Raw genomic sequence first — 18025 nt, forward strand, 5'->3', positions numbered from 1 at the left:
TTTTTTTGAGTTTGGCTATTGCCGATCTGGCCATTGTGATGCGTCGACGGATCTCGTCTTCGCATCCTCCACTGTTAGTAATAACGAAGACTAAGTAATTAAATTGCCTGACCACTTCGTAACCTGCCATGTTTCTTATCTCTGCTTAGTTGTTTCTGGTTCTATCGATGATCATCACTTTGGTTTTCTGCATATTTATTCCTAGCCTATTCATAATTTTTTCCAGTTCTTCTGGCGATGAGGCCAATTTAATAAAATTTCCCCACCTTAATAATTTTATTTGCATGTCTTTTCCATAATAAATTACTATTTGTAACTGGCTTACATTTATAGGTTAACTGACCTAGCTAACTGACGTCGTACGTATGTAACCAACTGGAGCCCATTATCCGATATTATAGTATTTGGCAACTCATACCTAGCCAAGCAATCTCTCAATTATTCTTTGTACTTTTGTTGTAGTATCTATCTTATCCATTATAAAAACTTGCGGCCACTTTGAAATCGAGTCTGTTATGATCAAAAACATCTTTCCTCTGACTGGTCCTAAAAAGTCTATCAAGTACTCCCTTGGCTTCTTCAAACTTTATCAATACTGCCTGATTTAGACCTCTTGCGTTTGTCACAGATGCTCCGCACCCCTTTCATCATTCAATCTTCGCTTATCCACTGCTGGACATAGATCTCCCTCATAATTTTTCATCTATTTCGATCTTGTGCCTCTTGCATCCAATTCCTATGACAACGTTTTAGATCGTCAGTCCAACGTGTTGGTGGACGACCTCTGCTTCGGTGGGCATCATCTCTTGGTCTCCATTCCAGGATCCGCTTTGTCCATCTATTATCTGTCATTCGAGCCACGTGACCTGCCCAGTTCCATTTCAGTGTTGCTATTCTCTCTACTGCATCAGCCACTCCTGTTCTTTGTCGTAGCTGGGGATTTGGGATCTTGTCTCGTAGTGAAACGCCCAACATAGCACGCTCTATCGTCCTTTGACACACACGGATCTTTTGAACTGTTCTCCTTGTCATGGTCAACGTTTGCGCACCGTAAGTTAACACTGGCAAAACACACTGATTAAACGTTTTTCTTTTAAGGCATATTGATATATCAGACGATTTGAAAATATGGTTTAGCTTGCCGAAGACTGCCCAAGTCAGTCTTATACGACGGAGAAGCTCAACGGTTTGGTTATTTTTTCCTATGCGAATCTCATGACCTAGGTATTTATAGGCCATTACCTGGTCTATGGATCTTGTTCCTACGCATATATCTTCGCTGACTACAAGATTTGTCATCATTTGGGTTTTAGATATATTTATTTTCAATCCCCCTTCTAGCGAGGAAAGGTAGAGCTGATTTAAAAGTTCTTTGGCCTCATCTATCCTATCAGCTATTAGTATCAGCTAATAGCTGATAATAGCCGCACCCCTTTACATAAGCCTAAATTTCTTTATCCAGATGTGGCCACCAAAAATAATGTCTAGCAATTGTTTTCATCTTAACCATTCCATTGTGTCCCCCATGTATTTCATCTAATAACTGCTTTCTTATTCTTTCCGGTTCAATCACCCTAAATCCCCACATCAACATACCATTATCTAGATTTAATTCAACATGTCTGCTCTAAAAGTCCGTAAATCTTCTTCTACTTCCTCTGGTCAACCTTTCCTGACATACCTGTATATATTCCCTAAGTTTCTATCCACTCGTGTCTCTCGAACTAATACATCAGCTTTTACTGTTACTTTGAACTCTACTAAAAAATTAAAATAATCTTGTGATGTGTCATTTTCTCCCTCTGAAGCTAAGAGAAGCCTTAAAAGCTTCTTCTTCTTCTTCCTCATTTTGACTTCCTTTACATGTTAAAAACTGAAATTAAATCCGCTTAAGAAAAAAGCCTATCTCTAAAGACGTCCCGCTGCCATTTGTGGTATTCCTTTGTGTTCCCCAAAAATAGCTTGAAGAGGTTTGTGATCTGAACATAAAACAAACATGTTTCCCATCAAATATTGATAAACCTTTTTGACACCACAAAATATTGCAATTGAATATGACAGTCTCATTTCAGATAACTAAAACAATAGTAGTCAGCAAAGAATCAACCAGATGTAAAATATAAATTGACGGCATCAGTATTAAACAAATAATGAAAATAAAAGACCTGAGAATTACACTATCTAGCTATGGAGACCTGAACAAAAAAGTGAGAGATCAAGTACAAAAAGCCTGGCAGGATGCCTTAATAACACTATATGGCGAAACAGACACATTAACACTGAGATGAAGTCAAGAATTTATAAAGCCAGTCATCATCATCATTGGCTTTTATAACTCTTCGTGAGTTTTTGACGCGTTTACTATTGCCTTCCATTGATTCCGATCCTGTACTATTATTTCCCATGGCCTTACTTCCATCTTCTCCAGGTCTTCCCTGACTGCGTCTTTCCACCTTTTTCTAGGCCTTCCTGTCGATCTTCTACCATCTGGTCTTTCCCAAAACACATTGCTAATCAGTCTGTCGTCATCACTCCGTACCACGTGGCCTGTCCATCTTAATCTACAACTTTTATATATCTTACGATGTTTCCTTTCCCGAAGAGAGTCTCTATTTCATTGTTGTATCTGCTCCTCCATTCATTTGTCACGCTGTCCCTGCAAGGACCATATATAATTCGCAGGATTTTGCGTTCCCATACTAATAGCTTATTGATTTCTTTCTTTCTCAATGTCCATGTTTCACTTCCATATGTCACTGCTGGTCGTATTATGGTTTTGTACATTTGGATTTTGGCACGCCTTGAGAGAAGCTTTGACCTCATTAGATGTTGAATGGCAAAGAATGATTTATTCCCCGCCAGTATTCGTATTTCAACCTCCCGTTCTCCTGTGTTTTCACTGCTAATTGTTGCTCCTAGGTATTTGAATTCTTTGACCACCTCAAAATTATGATCGTTTATGGTAATGTTTTGTCTTATTCGCTGTCGTTCCTTTCTTGATACGACCATGTATTTAGTTCTGTTCTTCGTTTATTTTCAGGCCTACGTTTCGTGTTGCTTCTTCAAAGTTCGATAATATATCCTTAACTTTCAGTGTTGTCTGTGCTACTGCATCTACATCATCTGCAAATGCGAGAATAATCTTTGCTCCTCTGGCAGTTATGTCTGGTTTGACTCTGGTATAGATTTTTCGCATTGCATATTCCAATGCTAGGTTAAATAGTAATGGGGACAGTGGGTCTCCCTGTCTGAGTCCGGTGCTTATGCCGAAAGCCTTTGAAGTTTTGCCTCCTATTCTAATTTGTGCAAAGGAATTGTTGACACACATTCGTGCAATCATGGTCAGCTTCTTTGGTACGCCTAACTCCATCATTGCACTCCACAGTTTTAAACGATCTATGGAATCATATGCTTGTTTGAAATCTATGAAGATCTGGTGTTCTTCTTTATTATATTCCCAATACTTTTCTAGCATTTGTCTGATAGTAAATATTTGGTCGATTGTTGATCTTCCAGGCCTAAAGCCGCATTGGTAATCGCCAATAATTTCCTCTGTATATGGCAGTAATCGTTTTAGTACAACTGAAGCTAATATCTTATATGTAGTACCGATTAGTGAGATTCCCCTGTAGTTGCCACATGTATCTTTTCTGCCTTTTTTATGTATTGGCACGATAATACAGCCACTCCATTCTTTTGGCATTATTTCTTGTTCCCAGGCTTCTTTCATTAATTGATGTATTTTAGTTCTAAGTTCATGCCCTCCTTTTTTAATCAGTTCTGCATCAATATTGTCTAGTCCCGGGGATTTGTCATTTTTTAGGGTTTCTATCGCCGTGATAATTTTTTCCAGGCTTGGCGGGGGTACTTCTATCTCGGGCGTTTGGTACTCACAATTTGCTTTATTTCCATCCGCGTCTACCTGGACATTTAGAAGACTTTCAAAGTATTCAGCCCATCTTTCGATTATTTTATTTTCAGCTGTAATCATTTGCTCATTTTTATCTCTCACAAAGTTCGGCCAGTATAAAGCCAGTGTAAGACCAATAATGACATATGCCTTAGAAACAAGACCTCTACACAGCCACAACGCAAAGGCTACTGGAAACGGTAGAGATAAGAGTACTGAGACGAATTACAGGAAATACGTTGAGAGATCGAAAGAGAAGTAAAGACATTAGAAAAAAAAATGCAACGTACAGTGTATAAATGAATTGACACAAAATAGAAAAAAAAATAGCCACATAAGTAGAATGGAGGAGACCCGTGCCGTCAAAATAGCAAGAGATAAGTCACCAATTTTCAAGACGTATCGGACGACCGCGCAAAAGACAGAGTGACAACCTTCCATAGAGGTATTAATCCACCAATGAACAAGCAGAATTGCTTATAAACAGGAATAACAAAAGAAGAAGAAAATATTGCAAACGCTTCTTTGTGAATAACTGAATATTAAGTTGAACTTATTATTAAATAAACTTATTGAATCAGTAAACTGAGCTTAATAACCTTGAAGCGAAATAATGGGTTTGTCTGACCCATAGGGGTAAATATGTAAAAGCACACATCCTTTTCCCTTATTTGAACTATCACAAACTAATTTAATTTTTAAAATATGCTATTTGGTCTGATAATAGGTATAGCCGCTTTAGCTTACTAAAAAGATTTCTCACACTCTCTTGACAATTGAAATGGTGTATCTGCCTTCAAAAAGTTATATAATCAACTTATTATATGTCCCACATGACATAGCAGACAGACGAAATAGAATATATTTTTTATTGCTATCGACGGCCTTCATTGAACCTTCATATAAAAGCGTTACCAACCCACTAGTTACCACTATTTTACAAATATATTTATACCAAAGAATTTAATAGTAAAAATACTTATAATACGAAGAAATGGAACTTTTCGCGACAAACTTCTACAGATCTTCACGATGCATTCAATTGTTCAATTCAAAAGAATCAGCCACGATTTAAATACTAATAAAAATTATTTTTATTTCAGGTAGATTTCGGTGAAGTATTTATTCCTCCAAACTTAGAAGTGCCCAAACCAAGGGTTCTTCCAGAATTCAAGCGTCTAGCTCATGGCCTTCGATCGGACAATATTAGTATTTTAGATGCAAAGACTTTTTATATACCTAATTTGCATTATGACGGAGCCGGTCCTGACGCATATTTTTGGGTAGGAAATGGGTCGCAACCCACGTCGTTTGGAATCAAAGTGCCCAACGAAATGGGATCGCTGGATCCTTTGAGGTAGGTTTAAAACCATGTAAAATAAATGCTTAATGTGAAATTGCAAGGATATATTTTATGATGGAACAACTATTGTTGGGGCAGATGTATGAAAGAATGATTTGATATAAGAGTAGAATTACCGGTAAGACTTTTATAATTTTAAAGATTTACATGTAGACCTAGGCCGAAATTAGCATTTATAATAAAATTATCTGATAAAACGGAGCATCGCGGGAGCTTATGACAGATTTCTTGAACGAAACAAAAGCTTAATAACTCACCTGTAACGTATTGGTTAGGAATGTCTTCTTCTTCTTATTGCACCATCTCCTTTCGAAGGTTGGCGATCCACGTGGCAATTGTAGCTTTGGAAACTGCTCCACGAAAGGTTTCTGTGGATGAGACAATGCATATACATCTACATTCATGTCTCTGCATCGTTGTGTTAACACATTTAAGACAAAAAGAGCTTCTCGTGTTCCCAATCCATTTCGAAATCTGAATTGAGTCTTTATGAGGAATGTCTTCATTTAATCATAATTTTTGGATTATTATAATTAAAGGGGTTAAAATACAAAGGGTATAAGTACTAATTCCAATATATTGAGTCAACTGGCTTTAAACTTAATTTGCTAGAGTAAAATTAGCTTTGTAATTATAAATAATTGCCAGTTAAAAAACTTTACAATTTCGATAAAGAAGGTAAATATAAGACAAATGATATATTCTAGCATTAGTAGTTTAAAAATTTAAAGCTTTTTTTCCATAAAAAATGCAAAAAAGTTACTTGTACCCGTTGTATTCCAGCATTATTTCAGCATTAGTAACAGGTGGAAACAAAATATCTATAGACTATAATAAATTTATTCACATAATAACACATATATTACTATACATTCTCATAATCAGAGTCAATTATGGCACTATCATCCATATAGTTGTCAGAATCTGATTCATGCGCTACCCTGGAAGTTGAAGCTGTCACATTATTTGACTTTCGAGTTGTAGACTCTCTTGCTTTTGTCTCTTTCTTTTTTTGTTCCTTATGAGGTAGATCCTTGTAAAACTGATGATAGACAGGTGGTATATAGTCTAGTAATGTTTGGAGATCCTTCCACTTTGCTGTGGTAATCGTTATATCGTCGGTATTTGTGGACAATATATTCTCTAATTTGAGGGAAAGCCGACCTCTTGGTAAAACGGATACCCATTTAGAAAACGGAAAGTCGTCTTGAAGAATATGTTTAAATTGAAATGAAAATATTGCAGCATCTTTAGAGTATTTAAAGTGGTTTATCTCTCTAAAATATAGAGGCTTTTTTTCCACATCTAGTTTTGGATCGTTTATTAGAGTATTTAATTTTTGGAATGTAAAAAACATTTGTTGAGTCATTTCATGCACAACAAAACTTCTTGCAGATGATTTTATAAGGGAAGTCCAATGTTGTGGGATAAATACTTGTGGATTTTTTCTTTTGGCTTGTTCAATAAGAGCAAATGCACGATCACATTCCATATACGTGTGTCCAGGTTCTAAAAATTTATGGTGGATTTCCTCTAAGTGAGTAGCTTGTACAAGAAACATGAACAATTTGCTTATGTATTTATTTTTATTTTGCCCTCCACAGGAATCACTGTAGGCAATAAGTTTTGTTACGGTTGGTGGTAGCGACTTGATGAACTGCAGAAAACACGATCCTATTGCCTGTGACCCTCTCGAAGCAATATTTTCAGACCACGTAAACATATGAGCCTTGTTGTGCAACAAATCGTAAACACAAAAGTTATATGTCCACAACTGCCTCAAATAAAACACTTTAGATGTTGTGATCAGCGGGGTGGGTGAAGTTTGTTGCAGATCAAAACATACAACTAAGGTATCTGCTGAAGATATGTAGGTATCTATATCTATTTTTTTTTGTTTCACAGGCTAGCTCTGCTTTACGTTGGAGGAGAGATAGTTGAACCTTAGTTTCAGCGACATTTCTTTGATCTGTTGAGTGTTTAATAATATTTTGGTACTTATCACATCTGGAACAGGTATCAGAATGTGGTCTATGAAATCGTAAATTGAAATGATTATTGAACACATATCTTTAATAAGATAACTTTACTGGGGTCCTATTATCTTCAAGGCAGATCTCTTTGTATAGATTATACATACACTGTACGTTTAACTCTGAAGACAAATACCTTGAAGCGTTGATTGAATAAACGCTTGAAGCGGCATTGTCTTTCCTAGAATAGTGACTTCTGTATCTCGGAAATTTGTTGATGTGATCAGTAATCAATTTTGTGTCGTTTCCACTGATCTTTCTATTGCTCGGTCCTTTACCTCTTTTATCTGGTTTAACTATTCCAAGGTCACTGGTTTTTTTGCATACAAATGTAAATCTTTTGTTTGAAATGTTAAACGTTTTTAAAAAATATGGCTTGCGCACACTCGTTTTTGCAACAAAAAAATTTGTGTACTAAAACCCTTGCTTATGTTTCTGTTCATTTTTCTTTTTGCAACACTTACTTTTTTTATACACGACGACAAGATGATGTCTAAAGGTCGTACGATGGCAGTTCATAAAACGCATTAAATAATTGCTGTCTTTCATTTTGAGATATATTTTCTGTACATTTATAACGACATTGATGTGGATACGCGACTAAAGATTTGGCCTCGTGTAATTTCATTTTACGGCACACATACTCTTTCCTGTGGGTTTACACGTATAAATACACTCATTTGTTATAGAGTTGACTTCATTCGTATAACCACTTTCACTATCAGTAGTGCTCCCAGAAGGGTGGTACGAGTCATCTTCATTGGTTTTGTAAGGATCTGGAAACAAAAATAAATAACCTCACAAAATTAAGGAAAAATAAATTTGAATAGTGTAATACTATTGTTTAAAATTAACAAAAAACTTACCTTCGTCGCTCTCCATTGTTGTGATTCGTCAGTAGTAATATTTATCTATTAGTTGAAACGTTTTAGTTTAGCTTTAGCTAATTAACAAATGAACACAAAAATAATAATTCAAAGTATTGTACTAAAAGTAAGGTATATTAAAGTCACCCAAGACTGATTAAGTAAGAATACAAAGGGTACAAGTACACTTACATCCGTTGTATTCTAACGATATCTACAATTATATTCAGATACTTTTTCTAGTACCCAAAAGGTGGCGTTAGGAATTACAAAATGCACTTGGATCCTATGTATTCCAATAAATAATTGTATCTAGTTTTCAGGAGTACATATATCTCGTTTTATAAGACAAAGGTACTTGTACCCTTTGTATTCTAACCCCTTCAATTGCAAATTTTAAATCTTAGACGCTTGACAGCCTTTGAGATGTGGGTATACAGACGACTACTGAAAATAAGCTGGGTCGACATAGTTAGAAATGACGAGGTCCTTAGACGGCTGAACCAAACAACACGACTGGTCAATATGGTAAAGAAACGCAAGCTGGAATACTTCGGTCACATTATGAGACACCCTGAAAAATATGATCTTTTACATCTGATCATTCAGGGATCCAAGGTAATCGTGGTCCAAGTAGAAGAACATCATGGCTGAAAAATCTAAGGCAATGATATGGAAAATCAACTACATCGTTATTTAGAGCTGCTGTCAATAAAGTCACGATAGCGAATATGGTAGCCAACATGATATCCAACGATCGATAACGGCCATGGAACTAGAAGAAGAAGAAATCTTTTGATCTCACACGATATTCGCACGAAATTCAAAAGGGACTAAAAAACCCAGTTTCAAGATGTTACCATGTTTTCTTTAAGAGCACCGACAGACAGAGGGATGGACAGACTGAAAATAATAAGATTTAATCTAGGGCTTGTTAAATCTTAATAATATTTATTTAATTACCGCTTACATACTATTTGCAACTATTTAATTTGAAAATATTACATTTACAAATATACTCATTAATTCATAATTTCTTAATTGTATCTTTTACTACTTCCTTGCTGTGTTCTTCGAGTCTGTTATTTTTTAATATTTTTAAATATTCTGTCACATTTTCCACCTGTCTTTAGCGTAGTATTTCTCTGCGTTTTTTTAAAAGGTTTTCATGATGCTTTGTTTTATGCATCATGATACAGTGGGGTTATTAGTTCTTCTGCGTGATCTTGAGGAGTGTTTTCCCCACCTCTAAGATGGTACTATTATACCGCCGATACTCGGTCGCCTGAGTACGATTTTTCATACAGCAGAGTATACCGGGTAACCAATAGTCAGCGCTCGAGTGTATTAGGTTAACATTTAAGCTGCCACTCTGTAAACCAACTGTGTCATAGCCCCTTAACCCTCAAAAATACTCACCGAATGGTTAGAAACAGGAATGTGCTAAGAAAAACGTCTGGTAAAGGGCCTCCTAGAGTGAAAGAAACTTGGTGGTGGAACGATGTGGTGTAACAGAAGGTTAGAGAGCAGCTTTACCCACTGCTAAGGAAAGATCGTCGACACAGTTGTATAAAGAGTTAAGAACAACCGAGGGGATGAAAAGGTTATACATCATTGCTAAAACAAGGGACAAATCAACAAAGGACTTGACCCACGTGCGACAAATTAAGAGTGCCGATAGAAGAGTATTACGAACCGATGTTATAAGTACTTTAGTAAGTTGCTAAATGAAGAACACCAGAAGACAGAAAGAGGATGCGGCATCCCAAATGAGAATGTAATACCGAGGATAGCGAAAGATGAAATTGTCGAGGTGTTAAATAGAAAGAAGAACGGAAATGCATTAGGGACCTGATGCAATACTTGTGAAGGTTTGGAAGGCTCTAGAAGAGGAAGGGGTTGATATTTTGTGGCAAATGATGAGTAGAATATATGAGGAAGAAACGATGCCCAATGCATGGGGAGAGAGTGTGATGGAATCATTGTATAAAGATAAAGGGGACATTCAGCACTATAAGAACCATAGAGGGATAAAGTTAATGTCGCACACAATGAAAGTTTGGGAGAGAACTGTAGAGCAAAGATTAAGGAGAAAAACATCGATGGGAGAACAGTTTGGATTTATGGTGGTGAGACTGCATTGGTGTAGACGGCGATAAAGTAAGGCCTGTAAAGTATATCCAGGAATAGAAGATGGAGGTAGCTGAAACGAAAATGTTATGGTGGGTGTTGGGTAAGACTAGAGGGACAGGGAATTGATTAGGAAGAACAAAGACTGCAATGGTTTGGTCATGTAAGATGTATAAATGTAAATCATGTGGGACGAAGATAGAACTGTTTAAAGTTAATTGAAGAAGAGGTAGAGGAAAACCGAGAAAAAGTTGGAAGGACTATGTGGCAGAAAACTTAAGAGAGAAAGGTTTAGGTAAAGAAGATTCGATGGGCAGAAATGAGTGGCGACGAAGAGCAAGGAACAGCAAGGAACCCATGAAAAGGGAAAAGCTGAGGAAGAGGAATAAGAAGAAGGTTAGTAAAAGGAATTAAGTTAAAGGTAAATAACAAGAGTTTTAAAAGAGTATCAATGGATATATATAAGTGGGTTCCAACTGCAGTAGATTCGTTAAAATGTATTTTAATCATTTTACTCTGCATTGTAGTTTTGAGGTTAATCGAAATCTTCAAAAAATATTACAGTAACTTTAATTTAATTTGTATTTTTTCATTCTTAAATATATTCAAGATATTTTTCTTTCAAGGGGTTATCAAGGTGAAGATATAGAAATTCAACTTCCTGGTTTATTGACAGTGTACGATATCGATTGGTTAGCAATATGGTGTGTCCAGTACAGACACAATTTCGGCCATGTAAACATACCCAAAGATTTGGATGTCCCGCCCGCTCTTGGACAGACTAAGGTCTCTGTAAGTATTGTTATTTATTTTTTAGTAATAGTATATAAGAATATTTAAATTGACATAAGCAAAGGATTGAGACACGGTTGCACTCAATCCCCACTTTTGTTCAACATTTATGTAAAAAAGATATTTCAGCTTTCTCAATAACGAAAAGAGTTGTATATCATTTATATTTAAAAACCATGTATATTCCAAGTGTCATTGTATAGTATAAGTAATATATATATATATATATATATATATATATATATATATATATATATATATATATATATATATATATATATATATAGCAAAACGCTCAGATTTGATTTGGAGAATTTGATAGTTATGCTTTAAGATATAGTGTGGCCGCTGGTTGTTCTAGTAATTAAATATGTAATTAAAAATATGTAAGAAAGATATTTGGACCAACACAATGCAGCGATGGTTCGTGGAGAATTAAAATGAACCACGAGCTGGATGAACTAATGCAGAGCGCAGATATTGTCAGATTTGTAAAGTCACAAAGACTAAACTGGCTTGGTCACCTAGAAAGAATGCCAGATAATCGAGCTGTAAAAGTAGTCCAGAGATGGAAGCCCCAAGGAAACAGAACAAGAGGAAGGCCCCGTAAAAGATGGATAGACGACGTAGAGAGGGATCTTAAAACCATGAACATCAGGCAGTGGCGAAGGAAAGTATCCGACAGGGCAGAATGGAAGAACATTGTTAAGCAGGCCAAGACTTACAAAGGGTTGTAGCGCCATTAGAAGAAGAAGAAGAATTAACAATATGTATTTTCTAGTTAACTATATACAGTTAAATCAGGATATATCGTTTGTATATCAGGCACTGGCACTTTTTACAAAATGAGTTTTATTGTCAAAATGCAATATTTTCATATTACACATCGCATTGTTCTAAAGACGCCACATCACTATTCAAAATAATTAAATTTCAGCAATCAAATCTCTACAATCTACTAACGACCTGCTCCCTAATTAAAACTTATCTGTTTATCTTACTAAAACGGCATCCGATCGGTTGAAAAAAGAATAGAACAAACGTCGACACGTTTAAAGCATTCTACAATATATATTATCATCACTATACTTGAGTGCAAAGTTTCATGGATATCGTTAACTTCCATTCAAAGATATTTATTTTGTTTTATACCTTATTCCAACTCTGTATAATATAAAGATGTACCAAAACCAACCCTTGACGCTGCGCCTCTGTGGCAACAGAGTCCCAACCCCAACATGTGACAGTTCGAAAGTCTTGTAAGACGGACCAGTAACCTGAGTGGTCTGACCGTTTTGTATACATTTTAGTTTACAGATGTGAATAGTACACAAAAAGACAGTATTCGAATTATATTTAGTGAGTTAACGTTTAGCCTTTGTAAAAGAAACACGAGTATATAGCTTTATCAAATCATGGCAATTTTTATTATAAAATAAACCCCAAAAACACTGAGATTAATTTTTATTAGTAAAACATCGTATTATATGTTCGGCTATTCCACGTATTAAGTGTTATAAAGTGTATTTTATTTGTAGCGTTTTTTTCTCTATCACCAAAGTATATCTCTCTTCTAAAGTTTGTTTCCGTAAACTGTTATATATCCAATGCATTCATTTGACAAAATTCACGCATCTTTTATCGTTTTTCCTTAATTGCTTGTAGATACCGTTTTGTTTTTTATTTTAACCCATTCATTTATTTTAATCTACTAAATATTACGTATTCGCTTTGCTTCCTTGCTGTGTTAATTGAGTTTTGTAATTTTTTTGTGTAAAAGTTTTTCGTTTGCAGTTTTTTCTATTAGACTGTAGATTTTGACAGTCGTTATTATTGGCCGTAGTGTAATTAGCACTACTATTGTCACTATTCCTTCTGTCGTACTTCCTCTTTTGTATGAGTGCTTATACACAGTGCTTATATTTAATCAGTCTATTTCCTGTTTCAGATTCTTGTGATAGTGCTGTTACTTTTCATGTACACAATTTTATATTTTACATTCTTTGTCATGTTTTCGTTACTTTCTTTATCTTTTTTAATTGTATTGTTTGTTATTCTGAGTATTTTTTCATTTGTACCATCTATATTCCTTTCGCTACTGTTTCGCTATATTCACTTATACACATAAGTTAAGCAATGGTCATATGGATATTAGGAATCAAATCCGTATCAACATTTTTTTGTTTGGTAGGTAGAGCGAGACTAAAAGGTCAAAACCTTGCCTACTACATCAAACTATACAACACTAATCTAACGAACAGTTATCTGACCATGTTTAACCAAATTTTTGGTTGAATTATCATGATAAAAAATATCATTTTATAATTTTTTGAGACTTTGTCTGGTGTCCCTTTTTGCCCCATAATAGGGGTTAAAAAGGGACATCATGTAAATCATCTTTACTTTGAGATACTAGTATTACCGTCGTCTGTATAGCAGGTTATTTTAAGTAGTTGACTACGGGAATCACCCTGTCTGATCCCATTACCAGTTTTAATTAATTCAGTTAGTTCTTCTACTTTTACTTTTATTGTGTTGTTTTGGTAAATATTTTCGATCGTTTTGATTATTCCACTTTTGTCTTGTTTGTATTAATTCACAGTCCATGTTAATAGTTGCACTATAATCTCCCTAAACTCATAGTCATTTTCTATTTATATCGTCTTCACTCAGGTATAAGTTTTTGTTTTTACTCTAATTTCAATTTTTTATGCCATCCAACTTTTAACTGTTTTTGTCTTCTGCCATTCTTGGATGTATTTCAAAAGTAGAAAATATATAACATAACATGTATTCAAATATGTTTATTTTTAAATTTATTTAATACTAACAGAAATATCTTCAATTGAAATATTTTTATTTCAAGCCTCCTTGGTGGTATAACCCGGTAAGTAAATTTAAAATTTACCCGGCGGCAATGACAGTTATCTTAATTTATATTATATCCCAGTTACATTTCATATCCTTTTACACTGCTCGCAATACGTTTATGTGTACTTTTTGGTAAATGTTAAGTTTTCTAAACTACTACTAAAACTACTTTTTTAGACAAGTACTACGCCGAGAACGTCACCTCCTGCAAACTGCCGAGAATTTTTGGATAAAAGATTGCAAGTTAGATGGAAAATCGAAGATGAATTTGTGGATATAAGTCTCTCCGCAAAAATACCTGAAAATCAGTATATAGCATTCGGGTTATCTGGAGCATCAGGAAAACCCCAAATGGTAACTTTAAATTTTAATTTTTACAATATTTTTAATGTACATTAAATTTGGTGCTTTAGTAGGTGTAAGGTTTTGTGTGTACTCTTTTGAACTGAATACCTACTTCTTATCGTTCGGTGAATCGTGAGAGAAGATGATGCTTTATGAATACATGGAAATGTATTTAGATGATGAGGCTCTAGTGTCACCTCGGGGGAACAATTAAGGGTCTAACCACCTTCTATTTCTGGGCTATATCGCTCTGAGGAGACCTAAAGAGTTCAAAATACGTATAAGCGGCTGTCGCTGCCCTGTATCAAAACAAAAATCTAATACCGTCATTATGTACTAAATTAATAGTTACAGAGATTTATACCAAAATAACAAAGAAAACTTACATGCCATTATTCTTTTACAAACTCGGGAGATGCTACAAAAACTTACAAATTTTACTGGGTTATATTCTGTGGCAAATAAAAAATTATTACAAGTTAAAAGTATCTTTTTAAATAAAACTATTCATAAAGATTAACCTTTTCTAAAAACAAAACAAGCTAATGTCACAAAAATATAAATCTAGCTGTCATAATTCAACATTGAGTTTTTTAACAGAGAACAATTAAAATGACAGCATAGCCACACCCTAAGATTTACAATATTAAATATCAAAATTTTAATTGTTATGAAAGCAATTATTATTATTTTTTTTTATTGTCTATCTTTACTTTAAATTTTAAAACACAAAAAGTTACCTGATTTTACCAAAAAAAAATTAACAAAAGTTTCTGAGGGTTGAAACTGGATTGGAAATTTCTGAACACGAACAAATTCATCTCCAAACTGCCAAAAAGCCTGGGATGACAACCAGGGAGAAACAAAACGAGAATGGAAACAACGATTCTTCCAAACCTCACTTAAACTGCAACTGAACCATTAAACTGATTAAACTGCTACACATTTTCCATGAAAAGGAACAAAACAGAAAACTTTCAAATTCGACGTATAATTTGGACATAACGCTGAAGCATACCGCTCTTGACCGCGCCTCAGCGAGAGCGAGAGTGAACACTGCTACACATGTTTCCATAAAAATAGAACGAATGACGAGGAAACAATACAAATTCGAAGAAACATTTTTGACTAACACTATAAGCGACTCTAATCGACAGCGGCCTTAGCGAGAGTGATCTTTCAAATTCATTCGCTTAACTTAGCATAAACAAAACATAAACTGGAATATTTATTTCAAACGCAGAATATCCTAAAAGCGATTTCGATCAAAGAAAAATATCAAAGAATTTGTGTCCGTGATATAAACAAACTTTAAAATGGGATTGCAAAATATATATATAAAGGAAAATGCAAATGCTACAATTCTAATAACAATTATAGTACATATCATTAAAAGAAAAAAGAAAATTGTAAATTGAAAAAATTGACTATTTTTTAAACTGCGTTAATATAAAAATACTGCATCACATACCAAATTTAGTCATACGTGATTCAACAGAATTATATTAATTTTTTACCAATGAATACTTTGAAAACTTTGAATTTACTGTTTTATAGAGCCCGTCGAATTTTTTAAGACTTTTACGTAAATGTGAGCGCTCCATTTAAAAAACATTAGTTTAATTCATTTCAACTTTATGATTTATTGTAATAGTTGCTAGTGTAAAATATACTGATAAGAATTCTTTTAGGTTGGTGGAGATGTCATAGTGGCTTTCTACGATGCAGACGATGGTACCTTCCATGCTGTAGATTACTACATTTCCCACACTGCTCAATGTGATGGTAAGCAAGGAGTATGTCCCGATGAACGTATTGGAGGAAGAAACGATGCTACGCTTATATCAGGATCCAGAGAAAACGGAATTACTACGGTTAAGTTCAGAAGACCTTTGAAGACGAACGAGGCAATTAATGATCAACCAATCCCAGTTAGTAAAAAGTTTAACTTTACTTTAAATTGGCTTTAAGTTATTTTGATTTATATATATTTACTTTTATTTATGAATTGTTGATGATCATAACAAGGAAGTGTCCTTGGACCATTTCTTTATGTACTCTATACTCTCAATACAGGGTACAGAAGGATAATAAAAAATAACAAAAAGAAGACAGTTCGAACTTAACGGTACATAAAGAGCACTGTAAAACTACCTCTAGTCCAATCTTCAGAGAGTTGACCGATGACAAACAGTAAGGAGGACTTGGATACAACTGCAAACAGACCAAAGTAAAAAGGAATATGACGACTGCCGAAAACAAACAAGAAAAATAATACGCACAAAGAAAAGAAACCATGAACAACAAAAATATGAAGCTATACCACCAGAACTTCTGAAATATGGGGTAGACGCACTACATCGCCAAATCTACGAGCTAATAACGCACATATGGTTAGAAGAAAGGATACCAGCACGATGGAAAGAAAACATAATACAAAATTACAGGGACAAAACAAAATGCGCGAATTATAGAGGAATTTCACTCCTAAACACGGCATATAAAACCCTCTCAAATATCATTCTTAGTAGACTAATCACTTATGCTGAAAATGTCCTAGGCGAATATCAAGCCGGTTTTAGGGCAAACAGATCAACAATAGATCAACTATTCACGCTGAGTCAACTTCTAGAAAAGGGATGGGAGTATAACAGACCTATACACAATATTTTCATAGACTTTAGACAGACATAATAATATGATAGCGTAGAAAGAAGCTAAGTATGGAATGCCATGGCGGAGTTCTCAATACCAAAGAAACTCATTCGGATGACCAAAGTCCTAATGGAGGGTGGAATATCCAAAGTACGTGTAAATAATCAACTGTCTGGCAGCTTTGAAATCAACGGTGGACTCAAACAGGGTGATGCGTTATCTTCACTACTTTTTAATCTTGTATTAGAGAAAGCCATGAGGTCGGCCGAAATAAAAACAGAACTGCTATCGGTTCAAGGTCCCAAGCTATTACTCGCATATGCAGATGACATAGATCTCGTTGGACACTCCATCCTATCCACGAAAGACATCTTCAACAAGGTGGAAGGAGCAACAAGTGAGGTAGGGCTGAAGATTAATGAAGAGAAGACGAAATATATGTGTATAAATGAAACGACACGAAGAGATAGAATAGGAAAAAATGTGACGGTCAACACCTTCAATTTCGAAAGAGTACAACGTTTTAAGTATCTGGGGGCCGTAATCACAGCCGACAACGATGTTACTGAAGAAATAAAAGACAGAATCCAATCTGCAAACCGCTGTCTATTCGCACTGGATAAGCTCATAAAATCAAAAAATCTTACAATCCTACAATCTGTGGAATCGGGTTCTAGCGTCGTTTGTTCTTCCTCTGCATAGAGCTTTTTTAGGTAGGTTTTTTAGGCTTTACCTTTGGTTTTTGACCTCTTATGAAGCGCCATATTTCCTTTTGTAGACCCTAAAAAAGTGTTAAAAAGTAACTGAGAAAATTGCTCCATTTGTACGGCTTGGAAATCCAAAAATACAGATCACTGCATCAGAAGACTCTTTTCTAACTATGTTATTAATGTTCTTGATTTACAGGAACTTGGTAAATCGAGTAAAATCAATATATTCACGACAACTTAATAAAAAAGATACCTATCGGCACCAGTGTGGCTACATCTCAATAATGTATTTCGAAGTGAGATCGTACTTGAGTCATTGAGTGTGAAACTAAAGATCCCGATGGAGACTT

The 18025-nt window shown here is 35.0% G+C and overlaps 1 protein-coding gene across 1 annotated transcript in view; it reads left to right on the forward strand.

Moving 5' to 3' along the window:
• LOC140438575 (protein Skeletor, isoforms B/C) overlaps positions 1–18025 on the forward strand; it is a 111961-nt gene that overhangs the window by 71769 nt on the left and 22167 nt on the right. The window contains exons 4-7 of the mRNA XM_072528238.1: positions 5014–5267; positions 10929–11094; positions 14143–14319; positions 16002–16241. Coding sequence (XP_072384339.1) covers positions 5014–5267; positions 10929–11094; positions 14143–14319; positions 16002–16241 — 837 coding nt within the window. The remainder of the gene's footprint in view (positions 1–5013; positions 5268–10928; positions 11095–14142; positions 14320–16001; positions 16242–18025) is intronic.

The sequence above is a fragment of the Diabrotica undecimpunctata genome, chromosome 4 (assembly GCF_040954645.1).
Source record: "Diabrotica undecimpunctata isolate CICGRU chromosome 4, icDiaUnde3, whole genome shotgun sequence".
NCBI lineage: Eukaryota > Metazoa > Arthropoda > Insecta > Coleoptera > Chrysomelidae > Diabrotica > Diabrotica undecimpunctata.